Here is a 15,423-nt window from a genome sequence, read left to right as displayed (position 1 = left end):
GTCAATGTCAAATGGGGAGTTTAAAAAACCGAATATAAATTTATAACAGAAAAAAACAACATACCTCATTGTACTTTTTGAGCTGGGTGAGGCGTGGTCCCACGACCTGACTAACGTTCACAGCCTTCTCATGGGATAGAAATTTAATGGCCAATTCTGCTGCCTGAAGGACATGAAAAAGAGAGGAAACATCTTTCATACAGTGTATGCAATTGATTTGAAAAGGAATGCACTTATATAAAGATATTTCAAGTCAACAGAGTAGCTCTAATGGACTGCCACATACCAGGGCTGGGTCGACTGAGAATTTGTCCAAAAACAACAGGTTGAATCTAGGTTGAAACATCAACGTTTTGTCATAGCGAATTCTAAGCCTTTACTGGGAAAGATTCATGATCTGAATGAAATATTCCCTATATCAGGAATAGAATATTTCTGATATAGCTATTACATTATTAATGGTGATTTTAAATACAAGGATTTCTGCAATACCATCAACCTAAATGCTTAAATCAAAATCTGTAAGAGACTCGCAAATGCGACGTCAAATCTGCCAAATCTAACCTTAAAGTCAACATGAATTATTGCCTCCAACCCATTTTTCTATCATAATGTGATGTATTTCAGAGTGAACCAGGACATTATCCTATATTTCATACAATGACATTTCAACGTCCTCTAAAATGGAAAGTCATTTTAAAGGAAGACATTTTGATGTAACAGAGAGAATTTCATGAAATTGGACAACTGTGTTCTGTATGAAGTGTGAGGAAATAGTCACTGGACTTTACCTTCATCCAACACTTTATTAACAAATCCATATTAGATGAGTCCTTCACTTTAAGATAGCAGTCTACGGCTTGAGCGTACTCGCCCGTCTGTTCCCACTCCTGAGCCTGCTCGACCATCCCTTCCACACCCCTGAAGAGACACACAAATGCATTAATCTGAGATGGGCTTACAGTGTGAGAAATTGTCCAACTAGTCAACCGTCACTTCCTAATAAACTGCTACTAAATATCAGTAAGAAAAGTAAGAGATGCCACTGAATATAATAATTTTCATATATAATAAAACTTGCGCAAGCAGACGATTACGAAACACAATAAATGCGGTGCTTTTGTGGATGCTTGCTGTTTGGGAAACACAGTCGTGACAGTTCTAAGAGGCAATTACAGAATACTTTGACGACTTTGCTCAGGCATTTAAGAATGACCATCACAACATTTCTGATGCTGTGTCACAAGATCGGTAGTCTGGTTAGTCAGGTTACGCAGTCTCATAGTGCAGTTACGCTACTTTTTGGAGGAATTTATTCGACAAATGCGTTTCCATCTCCCATTATTCGCATTAACCTTTTTCGCAAAAAAGAAAAACCACCTCAAGCGAGCGTAAAAACTTTTTTGCGAATTAAGGGTTTTTAATTCGAAATTTGCCGTTTCCGGCCACTTGTGGCACCCTTTGTTTAGTCACGAAGTGTTAAACGTCGACGATAAACGCGCGTGATTATCGTCCCGGTGTGGACGGGCCATTAGGGTGTGCAGCATGCCAGCATCACATGTACACCGCGCCCCAAAACCCATGTCTTCACCCAATCTAACGGGATGATGTTGCGTTATTTTATGTACAGCATGTTTCATGAGGCCTCACAAGAGACCAAGTGCACTTTCCTCAAGAAATGCATGACTGTACACTTCCCTACCTGTACTTCTCCTCTGAATCAATTGTAAATGCCACCATGGCGAGACATTTACAAGGATACAGACAGAACAGAGTTTAACATGTATTAACATTGTCGACAATTGTGCATACATTTTGTGACGTTAGAGTTATATACCCAGAGGGAAAAAAAACCTTTGAAGTCCCAGTGAAATAAAAAAATTAAATTCCTAATTTGTCATGGAATATTGCAGTGTTGATTATAAATAGCTTATCAGTGTGGGTCTGTATTTTAATCATGTGCCTACACAATCTTCAATTAAAATCTGAAAATGCACTTCTGCCCTGTTGTGGCAGAGCTGAGCCGTTGAGATTGGTCGAGTGGACCCATGGAACAGTTTTTTCACAGAAATGGCGGTTAATGGAGGCTCTCAATAGTTCCCGGAAGTTACTAGTAACGCATGGACCTGCAGCAAAACAGACCGACTGTGATGAACTTTTAATCCATTTAAAGACGCAAGTCATTTAATGAATAAAAAAAATGAAAGAAATAAAGGATTTAAAGAGAAAACATAACTTCCTGGATCTATCTGAAGGCTCCATGAATCACGTGACACTCGAACATTTTGAAGGCAATGCCTGTTTTTATCCGTCCAATCAATTCGCAGTGGAAAACACAAGCCACGGCCACCTTCTCCCTTTCACTCGGAAATGCGTCAGAATACAGAAGTAAAAACGATCACAACTTACAGTTCACAAGAACTTTAATATTTAAGAGTTGTTTCTCTTAGACAGCTATGTGCCGGAATATGAAGATTGTTGGCAAATATTCTATAGTTATTCTAATAGTTTTATTATTCATAAGAATCTACATGATGTCCTTGTAACATGGATTTTATGCCTACTGTGTTTTATTGAGGTACTGTGCATGTTTTTCCTTTGCATGAAAAACAAAAATAACAGGTGGAACAGGAAAATGGGTTAATGATACAAGAGGCCTGTATTACTGCTGAGTGGGCCTTGAACTGACAATGCAAAATGTTTCTCCTTTTCATCCCAAGGAAGGCAGCAAATTAGCCTTTGATGTTTTCCCACAAGTCATTAAAAATAGGAAAGTTATCAGTGGAGACGGTTAATGAGCTGCTCATTATGGATATAATTTGGGATGAAAAGCTGCCATGTTTTAATAAAGGAGGGAAGTCAAGCAACGACAAGAGGATCTGACTGTAGTTCAGAGCTGCTAGCTTTTTCTAGCAGTTTCCAAAGAACAATAAAAAAAGGATTTTCTGAGATACAGCCAATGAGACGTGTGGAAGGGAAACACAGCATAAAAGTTAAGAGTTTTATTACCAGTTGCCCTCACTCTCGTATTCCTTTTGAAGGATGCTCAGTTTGCTGGGTAAGTAGTCTTTGCAGATTCGCATTGCATCAGTCCACATCGCGGCATCCTGGAAGAGGATATTATCATTTAAAAAATCCTGTGAAGCTTAATATTCATTTTATGCACACAAGAAAAAGTCTTATTTCCCTTCAGGTTATTGTGAACAACCAACAATGTCTGAACTTTGGAAGAGGTTTAGAGTTTTACAATGAGATAAAGTGGCTGGTGCAATTTCACAAAATGTGTCAGTGAGAATGTTTTTTAAAAACAAAACAGAAAAAAGCATCTTGTTTATCCTTTTAAATGTTCAGAACTCTGCTTGCTGATGTTAAAGGGATTGCGCATCCACAAATAAAAATTCTGTCATTATTTATTCACCCTCATCTTGTTGAAAACCTGAATATGACTTCTACTCGTGTGGAACACAACGGAAGATATTTTGAAGAATGTTTTTTGAAAAGAAAAGGGTGGCACCACGAGAACTCAAAGTTGTTTTGTGCTCTGCAGAAGTAAATAACGAAAGAATTTCCAATTTTGGGTGAACTATCACTTTAATGTGTTCTATAGAATAGTTGGCACCAAATTTGACTTTTTGTTTTATCACATATTTATGGCAAATCTTTTAGATTGAGGACTCTTACTTTGTAGTATTTAATAGCAAGCTCAGGTCGTTGTGCTCGGAGCAGGAAGGCCTCTGCTTTCTGGAATTCTTTCTGGTCGAAGCAGAACTTAGCTTGGCTCACTAAAATATCAGCCACACTCTCCGGATCATGAGCCTCAGCGACCCTCTGTGCGTTACTCCAGTCTTTATTGTGAACGTGCCTGCAACAAACACAGAGACACGTCAACCTTATTCAAACATCATCTATAGATGTTCAATAATACATTTATAATGCAAAGATTTGAGCTAAAATGCACATGCACGTACAGTATTTGTTATTGTTACAGTGTTTCCGTTCAGTAATCTATTAAAAATATCTCCTAACAACAACACTTTTTGTTTGTAAAATACTAAGGCTTATTTTTAAAGAATCTTTTGTAAACAAACATATTTTTCTTACCCTATTGCAAATATATTTCAAAACTTCACAAAATTGTGTTATTTATGCTTAAAAGAAAATGATGAAAGATCACTTACATCAGTACAGCCTCCTTGGGTTTCCCGGCTTTGATGAACTCTGTTTCAGCTTCATTGAACTTGCCCTTGAAAGTGAAATATTACACTTATTGAGTATACATTTTGGGAAGGTCTTGCTATTAAATAAAATGAATAAAAATGAAAACCGTGAGGACCTTACTACATCATATTAACTTAATACAGTACATCACATTAATAAAACTGAATTCTACAATATTGTCAGAATGTGACAGCATAAGCAAAAGCATTCAGACAGGCTACTTTCAATATACCCCGCTGCAGTGCAGAAAACTGAAATCACTACTGGCAGGTAAGAAATACCTGGTCTTCGAGGTACATGGCATTCTTCAGATGAATATCAGGAGCCTTCTGGTTCATGGAGAGTCGTGCCAACTCAAAAGCAAAGTCAAATGAGCTTAAGAAAACAAAGAGATTTTTGTTATTGTAAGAATTTTCTCCATGACTGTTGGCGTTGAGGTCACTCTGCAAAAGTTATAAGCACGTTTTATGTTTTACAATATATATTTTGCTTTAGTGTGTCACTCAGAAATAGAGCCCATTTTAGATGTCAAGGACATAAATAATGATCTTCTTAACACCTGAATACACCAAACACAGAATTTTCAGTGTTGACTGACTTACTAGTTATCAGTCGCAAAGTCAATGGTGGTTTCCAGCAAGCCAAACTTGTTGAGTAGCTTAACTGCAGCCTCTCCTCCAAGACTTTTTGCCCACAGGTATGCCACCTGCTTATGAGCATTGGCTCCTCCGTGGCTCTTTGCTATCTGTTGTATACACGTCAAGAAGAATTTGTATCTACGGTGTTTAAATCTCTCTACATTCTACATTTCATCAACTCAAATAAAACACTGTAGCGTGCATACACACCCTATAAGATTCCTCCCACATATCGTTGACTCTGTACATGTTTACAGCGGCTTTCCAATCCTGCCCCTCTAGGTAGTGATACTCCGCCTCTTGAAACCTGGATTCGGATTCCAGCTCCTGTGGAAATCAGTGCACATGGAGGTTTTGTTAAGAAATAAACTAAACTACACCTCGCCAAAAGACAATTGGGTCAAATGTTTTTTTGTAACTCTGTATCTCTTAAACCTTGGCCAGGTGAATATGCGTTTCCTGCAGCAGGTCTTTGTGATGTATGGCGACCAGACGGATCATGTCATCGTACATTTTTTTGTTCTTGTACATGGTGATGGCCAGATCTGGTTCATCTACAGTGGTAAAGAGCCTAAAGATGAAGCAAAAGAAGATGAAGCAAAAGAGGAAAACTGCACATAGCTGTTGACAATAAGTGACAGTGGTCAAGACACAGCAGTGTGTGTGTGTGTGTGTGTGTGTGTGTGTGTGTGTGTCAGTGTATGTATATGTGTGTGCGTTTACCTTTCAGCTTCTTTGAACTTGCCCTCTTTCTCTAAGTCTTGAGCTCTGCTGATATAAAGGGCAGACACGTCCTCTTGTGTCATACACTTCACTGCAAGCTGTGTGTAGACCAGCGGAAAAAGACAAGAACACAACAGAGACAGAGAAAGCTTGATAACAATGTATAATCATTCTGTAATGTAAATAATTGTTCTAGGAAAGAATCATGACACGTTTATTTATTAGCTAAAGAAAAACAATTACGTTTTACTACTTTTAATGTTTGGAGCTAAAATATTTAAGCCAGAACTCTCATGAGTGTGCCAAGGAAATCTAGGACAGATGTCAAGATTTTCAGCCAAATAAAGGGATAGTTCCCCCCCAAAAATGAAAATTCTGTCATCATTTATTCACCCTCATATCATTTTAAACCTGTATTACATTTTCCTTTTGCAGGACACAAAAAATATTTTGAAGAATGTTGGCCCTCGTTAACTTTCACTGTATAGACACAAAACCACAGAGACATTTCTCAAAATATCTTTTTGTTTGTGTGTTTCACAAAAGAAAGAATCATATACAGGTTTTGAAAGACATGAAGGTGATTCAACGATGACGGTGAAAATATCTCTTCACACACATGTATTGACCATAGTCATATAAATTATGTTTATAACATTTTATGCTGCTTTTGTCTTTTCTAAAAAAAATTGAAAGATTTAGTTCCCATTCATAGTATTTAAAGTGCAATGCTTCTAAAATATCTCCTTTTGTGTTGCAAAGAAATCACTGTTTCTTTAATCGTTATGGCTATACTTCTCAAAATCCCTACACAAGTATGAGCATTGACAACAGTGCTGATGTTTGCAAATGCATTTCAAAATATCTAGCTATTATTAACATTCATTATTAACAACTCATCAATATCTTGACAAGCATTGTTCTTCAAACTCAACTGAGTTTCCACCAGTCAGGTATATCAGAATAAAATCAGTCTGCATCAGAACACAAAGTGAACACAAAGGACCTTATGAGCTTGCTCCCATCGCCCGGCCTGAGTGTACATATCTATAGCATCTTTGATATGATCTCCTTTCACGAACAGACGCTCGGCCACCTGTAACTCAGCCAAACAGGACAACCCATGTAAAAAGTAAGTAAAATTAATGTAAAAGTTCTAATGTGATCTATGAAATACCTCAAACTCTTGCACAGAGGCATAGTACTGGGCTATCTTTGGATAATATTTGGTAGCAGTCTTGTCTTCCTGCAGCTCCAGTATATGCAATGCTTTCTTCCACTGGCGTGCTGCGATCGCCGCCTCTATGGCCTTGGTGGAACGGCTTCAATGGGAGGAAAGTTAAAAAGAGATTCAAATTTTAACACACTTTGATTCAACCCCTGGTGAGAGGAGATAACCTGCACATCTATAGAGGCCTGTTGCCCTAAAACTCACCCGGCTTCTATGTAATGGTTGATAGCGGCATCCATTTGTTTCTGTTGCACTAGATAATCTCCCCACGCTTCCTCCAGCTTTACCACTTCAGCGGGGAAGGCAACACGAGCGAGATCCACGGCTGCAGAGGAACAACGCATCACCAGAGATCAACCAGTCATGCCCAAACCTGCCTACGGTTATTATGGTTTGCAGGCGTCCTTACCTTTCTTGAAAGCACTTCCCTTCCTGTAGCAATCTAGGGCTCTTTGATTATTTCTTATCCTCTCAAACAGGTCACCTGCCTGTAAAACAACATGAGAACTACAATTATTACAATGAAATTCACAGAAAAATCCAATAAATACCCATAATCCTCTGAGCTCCGGAGCAACCCACCCTCTCATAGAACTCTCCTTTAATGAGTGCGGCGGTGATGCGGCTCATGATGTCATGGTTCGATAGGAGCTCATCTCTGCTCATGGCCAGCCAGGAGGCTTTGGCAGGAAGTCCAGCTTTCAGGTAGAGGTTAACGGCACCGGTGATGTCTCCCTCACTCTCCTTCACCTCCGCGGCTTTCTCGTTCTGATTGGTGTCCATTAGGTAAGAATAATAACTGCGTCTCAAACTGTCCAACTCTGGATGGCCCTTCAAAAGTAAAAGACACGTTATTATTAGCATGCACAAGTTAAACAATAAACACTGTATACATTTGACTAGAAGTTCAGAATATGTAATGTTCACAAGAATGTTACCCTTGTTTCTGCCACGGCAATACATTCATCCCACATATGAAGCTCTTGGTACATTTCCATTGCTTCCTCAACCGCATTCTATAGGGTAACAGTGATATTACTCACAGCACGATAAAGGAAATACAATCTTAGATCTCAGTTGGTCTCTCCATCTCAGATCTCGACCAGGTCATACAGTTAGCAATCGTTTCTTTACCTGTTCCATGTAATACATCTCAGCAAGCTTAAAGTTTTTATCCAGCATTGCCAGTCTCGCTTTCACTTGGTAGTGGTCTATAACATCACCACCCTACAATTAAATACAAAATTAAGTACACAGTCATATATTATGTAAACACAAACTTTTATTCTGGATGCAATTAATCACAATTCATCGTTTGTCAGCCCTAATAAAAACATATTTTACAGTTCTTATTAACTGTAAAAGAAAGGTGATTCCAAACAAAATGTAAAAATCTGCGTTGGTCTGCTCAACTCACATATTCCTTAGAGACTGCATCTGCAATCTTGTTGGTCTCATTTAGGAATCTCACTTTGGAGACGTCCCCTAGAGCTGCGAAACACCTGCGGAACAATCACGAGACACAGGATAAACTAATAATGACTCAACAGCCCATTTTTACACATTCAACTGTCAATATTGTACAAAATCAGCCTGTATTTTGGATAGCAAACATCACTGGGATCAAGTTTTTCACATCGCTGAAGAAGAGGGAAAATATGAAAATAAAGCCGCAAATGTAATTTTGTTTTAGTTTTCGATAGACCATACATACAAAAATGTACAGCCTTTACAATCTGCCCCCGCTAAATTTGAGGCACTATATAAAGACATCACTGGATAAGTGCTAAAAATGTAACATTGTCTATGTGTTAACTTTTACACTTTTCAAATATTAAAACTAAATACAGTAAATGAACTAAAACCAACGGAATGAAAATAAACTAAAAATAAACTGAAAATAAAATTAAGAGCTAACATACAAATGGTAAAGGTCCCATTCCCCACGATCCCATTTTTCAACCTTTAGTTAGTGTGTAATGTTGATGTTAGAGCATAAATAATATCTGCAAAATGATAAAGCTCAAAGTTCAATGCCAAGCGAGATATTGTCATTAACAGAATTCACTTTTCAAGGACTACAGAGAACGGGTTGGAATCGGACTACAGCCCTTTACTTCCCGGGTACATGATGTCCGCCCAACGGAATACGCCAAAAAAGGGGCGAGGAGAGCCATTGGAGTAGTGTTTGGTTAACAGAGATTGTAAACATTTGACTGAGCTACGCGCTAAACTACTTACACTTTCATTACAGTCAGTGACAGCTTCCATGACTTTAACATCGGCTGTGAAAGCTGTTCTGTGTAATACACTGATATTGTGTGTGTGTGTGTGTGTGTGTGTGCACACATCTAAAACACTTCTATGAAACGTCCTTTGAAGTCCTGCTTGCAAATGTCTCGTAGTCAATCTGCTTGTTTTATTATCCAACTCGTGTCCAATATAAAAAGGCAAAACTAACACTTCTTTTATTAGTGTCAATTAATATAACCGGTCTGACGCCAATCAGTCCGGTGTCATTTCCCTCACCATAGTAGGAAAAAAATTGCGATCTCTAACAAAGATTGACGTTTGCACATGCACTAGCAGACCTCCGTTACACTTCGATCTATGTTTTTAACTGATGAAGTGAAGTTGACGCCATTGTTTCTGTTTATTGCTAAAAGCCAAAGCTTATGAATACACGTGCACTGAGAGGGGGACCGACCAATCACAACAGCCTGAGAAGCGGAAATTAGCTCTTCATAAAGTGGCATGAGACAGGAAATACACTTCTTCATTTGCATTCTCCTCACGGTCTGACCACTTTGTCTCTGTGTGCTTTATGCAGATAAGCATACACATAACAAATCCATCCTACATTATTAAAGCCCTTCTAATTTAAATTCTAGTTTCAGACTCTTAAAAATGCTTATTCAGTAAAATGAAAACTCTAATCATGCCCGCTGCTAACACTGGAAGCCTTTTCAAGAGCATCTTTAGTGCTCAAGCTTTTATCCTCCTGCACCAGCTTTTCCATCTCAGGCGAAGGATCTTTTCCTCTTATCCAGCAGATTACACGCATTTTTCTGTAGGCAGAATCCTATCTGAGAAAACATTTCAGTGCTTTCTAATGGCTCTCGCGGTACTTTGATGTCATACACTGATCAGTCCGCGCAAGGCCGCATGAAGTCGATCACACTGCTGTCCCATTGATGTTATTTGGGACAGGAGCTACCGGTTTTTATAGTTTTGTATTTCATATGGTGATTATACCACCCGAGCATTATGCAATAGATAGCCTACTTATGTAGGCTTATTACCTTAAGTAAGAAAATGCACTGCATTAAACGTTTTTATTCTTGAATAGTTGGCTTAATAGAAAATAAATAAGCAATAATGTGAATAAGAAATGATTTTAATTTACAATTTTATCAAAACATATATTTAAAAAATGTATCCGTCATGTTTACGTATATGTCTGACATCCACGACACTCCTCCCATCTGTACTGTGATTGGTCGTTCGCAAGGATTTCTAGGTAGGTAACTTCAGCAGAGTCTCCAAAGATGTAGGCTTCGCTGAAGACCGCATCGAGGGCACAAATGCGGCGCTCACGACCAGACTTCTGAGCGCTAAAAAGACGAATGGGACACCCTGCGGACTCGTAGACTTGGCGAGCATGCGCAATTTAAGTCCACGAGACCGCAAGTCCACATGAAGTGCGTCATTTGGGACAGGGCCTTTATTTAGTGTTCTTAAAGTCCACGTGAACCGGAAGTTGCGATTTTTTTTACTTCCGTATTTTGACACATTTCCGAGTGAAATGGAATTTTGAATGAGAAAAATAGTGGCCGTGGCTTTCGTCTTTCTCTTACTGGATGTATAAAAACAGCCGTTGCATTTTGAAACGGATCTGGCAGCAGACAGTTGAAGGGGAGGAGTTAACGGATGCTCCACCCAAGCCGTCTTACATATGTCATCTAAGATGGATAGTCATTAGAGGAAGGAAGTGCATTTTCAGATTTTAACTAAAGATTATGAGGGCACAGGAATTTTAAAAAGAAAATGACCCACATTGATAAACTATTTACAATAAATGCTGCAATATTTCATGAAAAAATAGGCAGTCATTTTTTATTTCGCTGGGACTTTAATGCTTATGGAATGCACTAAACATTCACTGCTAAATACAAGTTACTTTAGTGGGTCTTTCCTTTATTGGTCATATTTTTACTTTGGTATCCTTCTTTCGGGGCTTCCTTTCTGATTGGATGAATCAGATGAATGCTAAAATGTGTTCATATATATTTAGTTAGTATTTCATTTTATAGCACTTTTGTGAAGCTTCTAATGCGTATTGTAAGTTAACTAAATATAATAGGAAATGAGGTAGGTGCATGTGCAGTACTACACAGTGTTGTTTTTGTTTCATTAAGCATGTGAAAGATGTTTCTCTATTGCCGGTTATGCGGCTGTAATTATTAAATGTTTGCTCGTACACATCTGACCATGTTTGCTGTCTTTGGGGAAGAAGGTGTTGGTAAACACTAAATAAAATATTCTTCTCCGAGTTTGTTAATGTGGCCCAACACACACAAAAATTCTCTGGTCACCAACTTCAGAGCTAATGTTTAATTTATGCAGTTAATTAGAGTGCATTGAAATCCATAATTAACCACTTTGCAGTTAGTTTAATAAGCTAGCAAATTGTTTAAAACAGATTCACAGGCTTAGAAAATGATGTCTGTCAGTTAAACAGATCGGATCTGGATCGAAGGCATCACAGCAGCCAAGTCAAAGATGAATGGACTGTAGGACTGTATTGCTTTTCTGACCTTTCGGCGATGTGGAGCTGTCGTGCCTCCAGGGAGAGTTTGCTCAGGGTCTTCCACATGGCCTCTGTCTCTGCAGACATCTCCAGCGTCTCCAGGAATGCTGTGGCCCTGTGCGCATACACAAAAGACCAGCATTAAATGAGGATACTTGAGCAAACTAAGCACAAAATCTACTCTAGCGCATTACACTAGGGATTTGCTGAGGCCAAGTCAATGTTTAGTGCTGGTGCAGCGGTACCTGTGATAGTCGCCGTCATCGATGGCTGTACCGAATTCAATGAGGCCCTCATCCAGGGTGTAAGAAACAGAGTTAACCCCTTCAGTCACGATGACTTCAGTTTTACCATTGGATCGCTCCAGGTCTACGATATCCCCCTATGGCAACACAAAAAATCACTAGCGCAATCATGTGCTATAACAGGGTATATACAGAAAAACAAAAATGGAGCTTAATTTAATACTTTTTAAGACCTTTTTTAAGACTCTTTCCATACATTTAAAGACCTCATCGCCACTTCAAGTTTTAATCGGTTACATTGGCGACACTTTAAAGGGCAGGTTCACCCAAAAATGAGAATTCTGTCATCATTTACTCACCCTCAGGTTGTTTCAAGCCTGTATACATTTCTATGTTCTGATAAACACAAAGAAAGATATTTGTAAGAATGTTGGCAATTTTCAGTTCTGGGACATCATCCACTACCATAGCAGGAAAGAAATATTTTTTGTTCTGTTGAACACAAAATGAGATATTTTGAAGAATTTAGGAAAACAAACAGTTCTGGGGCACCTTTGAATCCCGTTTAATTTGTCCTACTATGGTAGTCAATGATGTTCCAGAACTGAAAATGTGTAACATTCTTCCGAATAACTTTCTCTGTGTTTATAAATAACAAAGTAATTTATAAAGGTATGAAATTACATGAGGGTGAGCAAATGATGACAGAATTTTAGTTTTTGGGCGAACTATCACTTTAACTTACATTTACTATATACTGATTGTAAGATAGCACAACTAAACAGTCTTAGTTTGTGATAACTCCTTATTAATGCAACATAATTCAGAAGAGTGGAACGATGCCCCAGATAATGCACTGAGTGACTAACACAATGCAAGGTTTATTAGAAAGAGAAACGAGGCTACGCTAATCGCCTTCCGAAATAACCCGAGCAGTACGCCTCAGGGTTATTCCCAGAGACGGCCCTTAGCCATGGTTCCAACTCCTTATCCTCCAACCATTTGCACAAAAACTCCCCATTAGTCAACTATGTTGTTTAACAACCGGGTGTAAATGGATCTCCCCTTCGCCTACACAATGATTAAATTCGGGCAAACTTTAGCATATGACCGCTTAGGACAAATATAAAAAGGTGATACAAAATTTAGTACTATACTATACTATTTAAGGGCCTTAATTTTCTCTAAATTTATTTATCAACTTTTAATACTTTTTAAGACCCTGCGGACACCCTGTATAATGTGCTGGTGTCCCAGTAAAGCATGCCTGAGTTGAGATCTGAGTTCACCTTGATTGGAAACATTGTGACCCTCTCCGGGCTGTCAATGGTGTACCAAACGCACAGATTTCCTCTGTTCTGAGCCACAACTACATCACTGCCTGGGACCCACTGAACGTACGGACAGAAACTCAACATGGTGCTCTTCAAGCTGCTCTCGATGTCATACAGGTGGAGCTTAACATACATGATGAGAAAAACATAATAAGCAACATAATGACCAATTTTTGTGATTTTAAACATATTAAACAGCTTAAATCTTAAAGGAACAGTTCACCCAAAAATTCTGTCATCTTTTAATCACCTTCAACTTTTTTTGCTCTGATGAACACAAAGAAATAGATATTGGGAAGAATGCTTGTAACCAAACAGTTCTTGGCCACCATAGACTACCATTGTAGGAACATTTTCATTGTAAATGTCTTTTAGAGAAAAACATTTTTTTTACACAGATTTGGAACAACCCGAGGGTGAGTAAACGATGGAAGAATTTTTATTTGGAACAAAGCTGCTGTTTTCTTCTTGGTAGACCAACTTGGACCAATAACGACCAGCTACTATAGAATGGAATGGCAGTTAACATGTTAGCAAAGTATAACTACCAGCTTAAGCTGGATTTTTTATGGTTTGTCACTTACCCTGAGTTTCTTGTCCCTAAAGAGCAATTTACGACCGGTTTCGTTCAGCTCCAGCCAGTCGATTTTGTAGTCATGGCTTATGGTGCCCATATTACACCCACCAACAAGGTCCACTGAAAAATATTGGAAGAGATGACAGAAGATGTGTGCATTAAAATACCAGCTGTGGATTGTTCTCTGCCAAACCAGGATCAATTAAGGATTCTGGTTACAACTTTTAAACAATAAGAGTCAAATGTTATAAGCAGAAGAGAAAAACACTTAGGCCCAGTTTCACAGACAAGGCTTAAGGCTATTCCCAGACTAAAATGAATGTGTGACCTGTCTTAGCTCAATATAACTTGCCCAGAAATATCTTAAAATAAATTTGTTTCATTGTTTTGTCTCAAGATACACACCAGTAATGGTAACATATCTTAATTCAACTAAAGCATAGTCCTGGCTTAAGATAAACCGTGTCTCTGAAACTGGGCCTTACAGTTCCCTCAAAACTGAAAATTCTTTAGTCACCCTCATGTCCGAATTACTTTCTTTTGCAGAAAACAAAATAAGACATTTTGAAGAACATTGGTAACCAAACAACACTGGCCCTCGTTGACTTCCATTGTATGGACACAAAACCACTGAGACATTTCTCAAAATATCTTCTTTTGTGTTCCACGGAATCATTTTATTTTATTTTGGGGTGAACTTTTCCCTGGCATGGTTAAAAAACTGGAGACAGCTCCATTTATTGTCATGAACATCAGCATTTGCACGCAAAAAAACATGCAGCAAAAACTGAGGCATCTCCTTTCATACAGACCCCGAACATCCACAAGCTAACAAAAACAAATCAATGAGTATTTCACAAATCACGTTCTGTGACGCTTCCATAGGTCTCTGGCTTATTGTTCGCAAATATCCATTCTGATGGAAAGCATCACTTATGAAGGGGAAAAATGAACGCGGGAAAAACACTTTCCAATTTGCACTTTCTGAACAGGTTTTAAACGCACGGAGCAGTGAGGGGGAAAAGCACTCTGCTGTCTGTCAGAGGAAGACAAATTGGATGAAAGTTGTTTCTCATTTTCACCACCTGAAGAAAAAACAAGGCGAGCAGGACGGAGGGACTTAATTAGCACAGGAAGTGGTCAGAGGCGCGGCAGATGGCGCACTGCGGCCGGTGAAAGGAAAGAGCTGTGATGGTGACACAGTGGGGTTGCCGTCTAATTGAAAGGTAACGTCCGAATCGACTCGACGTCGGCTCGACTCACCTCTCTGCCGCGCCTCAAATGATATCTTCTCGGCAGAATCTAATTATGGGTCATATGGAGAAGGTGTCCCATTAAAAGCAGAAACAGGCATTTTAAGTGATCAATATCCTTGATGGCGTCGTTCCATTAAAGTCATTTGCTGCCCACATGTCTCTTAGAACCCGTATGGCTTTTATTTTCAGTGAAAGAAAGAAAAAGACATCATTATAGTAGAATGTCCGAGATGTTCTTTTCAATACGGTTAATGGTGAGATCTTCAGTGAATAAGTTGTTCACTTTTGCTGTGTTCCTCACACAAATCTACTGTGTCGTATTGCTTTAGAAGATAAATTGTTTGGATTACATTAATGATGTTTTAATGTCGTTGTAAAGCATTTTAGCCCC

The 15,423-nt window shown here is 38.7% G+C and overlaps 1 protein-coding gene across 3 annotated transcripts in view; it reads right to left on the bottom strand.

Moving 5' to 3' along the window:
• ift172 (intraflagellar transport 172) overlaps positions 1 to 15,423 on the bottom strand; it is a 31,012-nt gene that overhangs the window by 9,643 nt on the left and 5,946 nt on the right. For 2 of the 3 annotated variants that reach the window (XM_057352142.1, XM_057352141.1), the window contains exons 15-36: positions 13,784 to 13,896; positions 13,155 to 13,322; positions 11,866 to 12,002; positions 11,628 to 11,735; positions 8,228 to 8,312; positions 7,945 to 8,037; positions 7,749 to 7,826; positions 7,393 to 7,641; positions 7,220 to 7,298; positions 7,015 to 7,135; positions 6,757 to 6,901; positions 6,586 to 6,675; positions 5,580 to 5,677; positions 5,292 to 5,427; positions 5,067 to 5,183; positions 4,821 to 4,963; positions 4,500 to 4,593; positions 4,179 to 4,243; positions 3,682 to 3,862; positions 3,010 to 3,107; positions 792 to 921; positions 65 to 163 (exon numbers count right to left, since the gene is read on the bottom strand). In XM_057352142.1, the coding sequence (XP_057208125.1) occupies positions 65 to 163; positions 792 to 921; positions 3,010 to 3,107; positions 3,682 to 3,862; positions 4,179 to 4,243; positions 4,500 to 4,593; positions 4,821 to 4,963; positions 5,067 to 5,183; positions 5,292 to 5,427; positions 5,580 to 5,677; positions 6,586 to 6,675; positions 6,757 to 6,901; positions 7,015 to 7,135; positions 7,220 to 7,298; positions 7,393 to 7,641; positions 7,749 to 7,826; positions 7,945 to 8,037; positions 8,228 to 8,312; positions 11,628 to 11,735; positions 11,866 to 12,002; positions 13,155 to 13,322; positions 13,784 to 13,896 (2,627 nt within the window). The remainder of the gene's footprint in view (positions 1 to 64; positions 164 to 791; positions 922 to 3,009; positions 3,108 to 3,681; positions 3,863 to 4,178; positions 4,244 to 4,499; positions 4,594 to 4,820; positions 4,964 to 5,066; positions 5,184 to 5,291; positions 5,428 to 5,579; positions 5,678 to 6,585; positions 6,676 to 6,756; positions 6,902 to 7,014; positions 7,136 to 7,219; positions 7,299 to 7,392; positions 7,642 to 7,748; positions 7,827 to 7,944; positions 8,038 to 8,227; positions 8,313 to 11,627; positions 11,736 to 11,865; positions 12,003 to 13,154; positions 13,323 to 13,783; positions 13,897 to 15,423) is intronic. The other variant, XM_057352143.1, reaches the window with a different exon arrangement.

Source organism: Triplophysa rosa, linkage group LG15 (assembly GCF_024868665.1).
Source record: "Triplophysa rosa linkage group LG15, Trosa_1v2, whole genome shotgun sequence".
NCBI lineage: Eukaryota > Metazoa > Chordata > Actinopteri > Cypriniformes > Nemacheilidae > Triplophysa > Triplophysa rosa.
The sequence above is the reverse complement of the archived record's forward strand: the minus strand, read 5'-3'. Positions and strand labels throughout refer to the sequence as shown.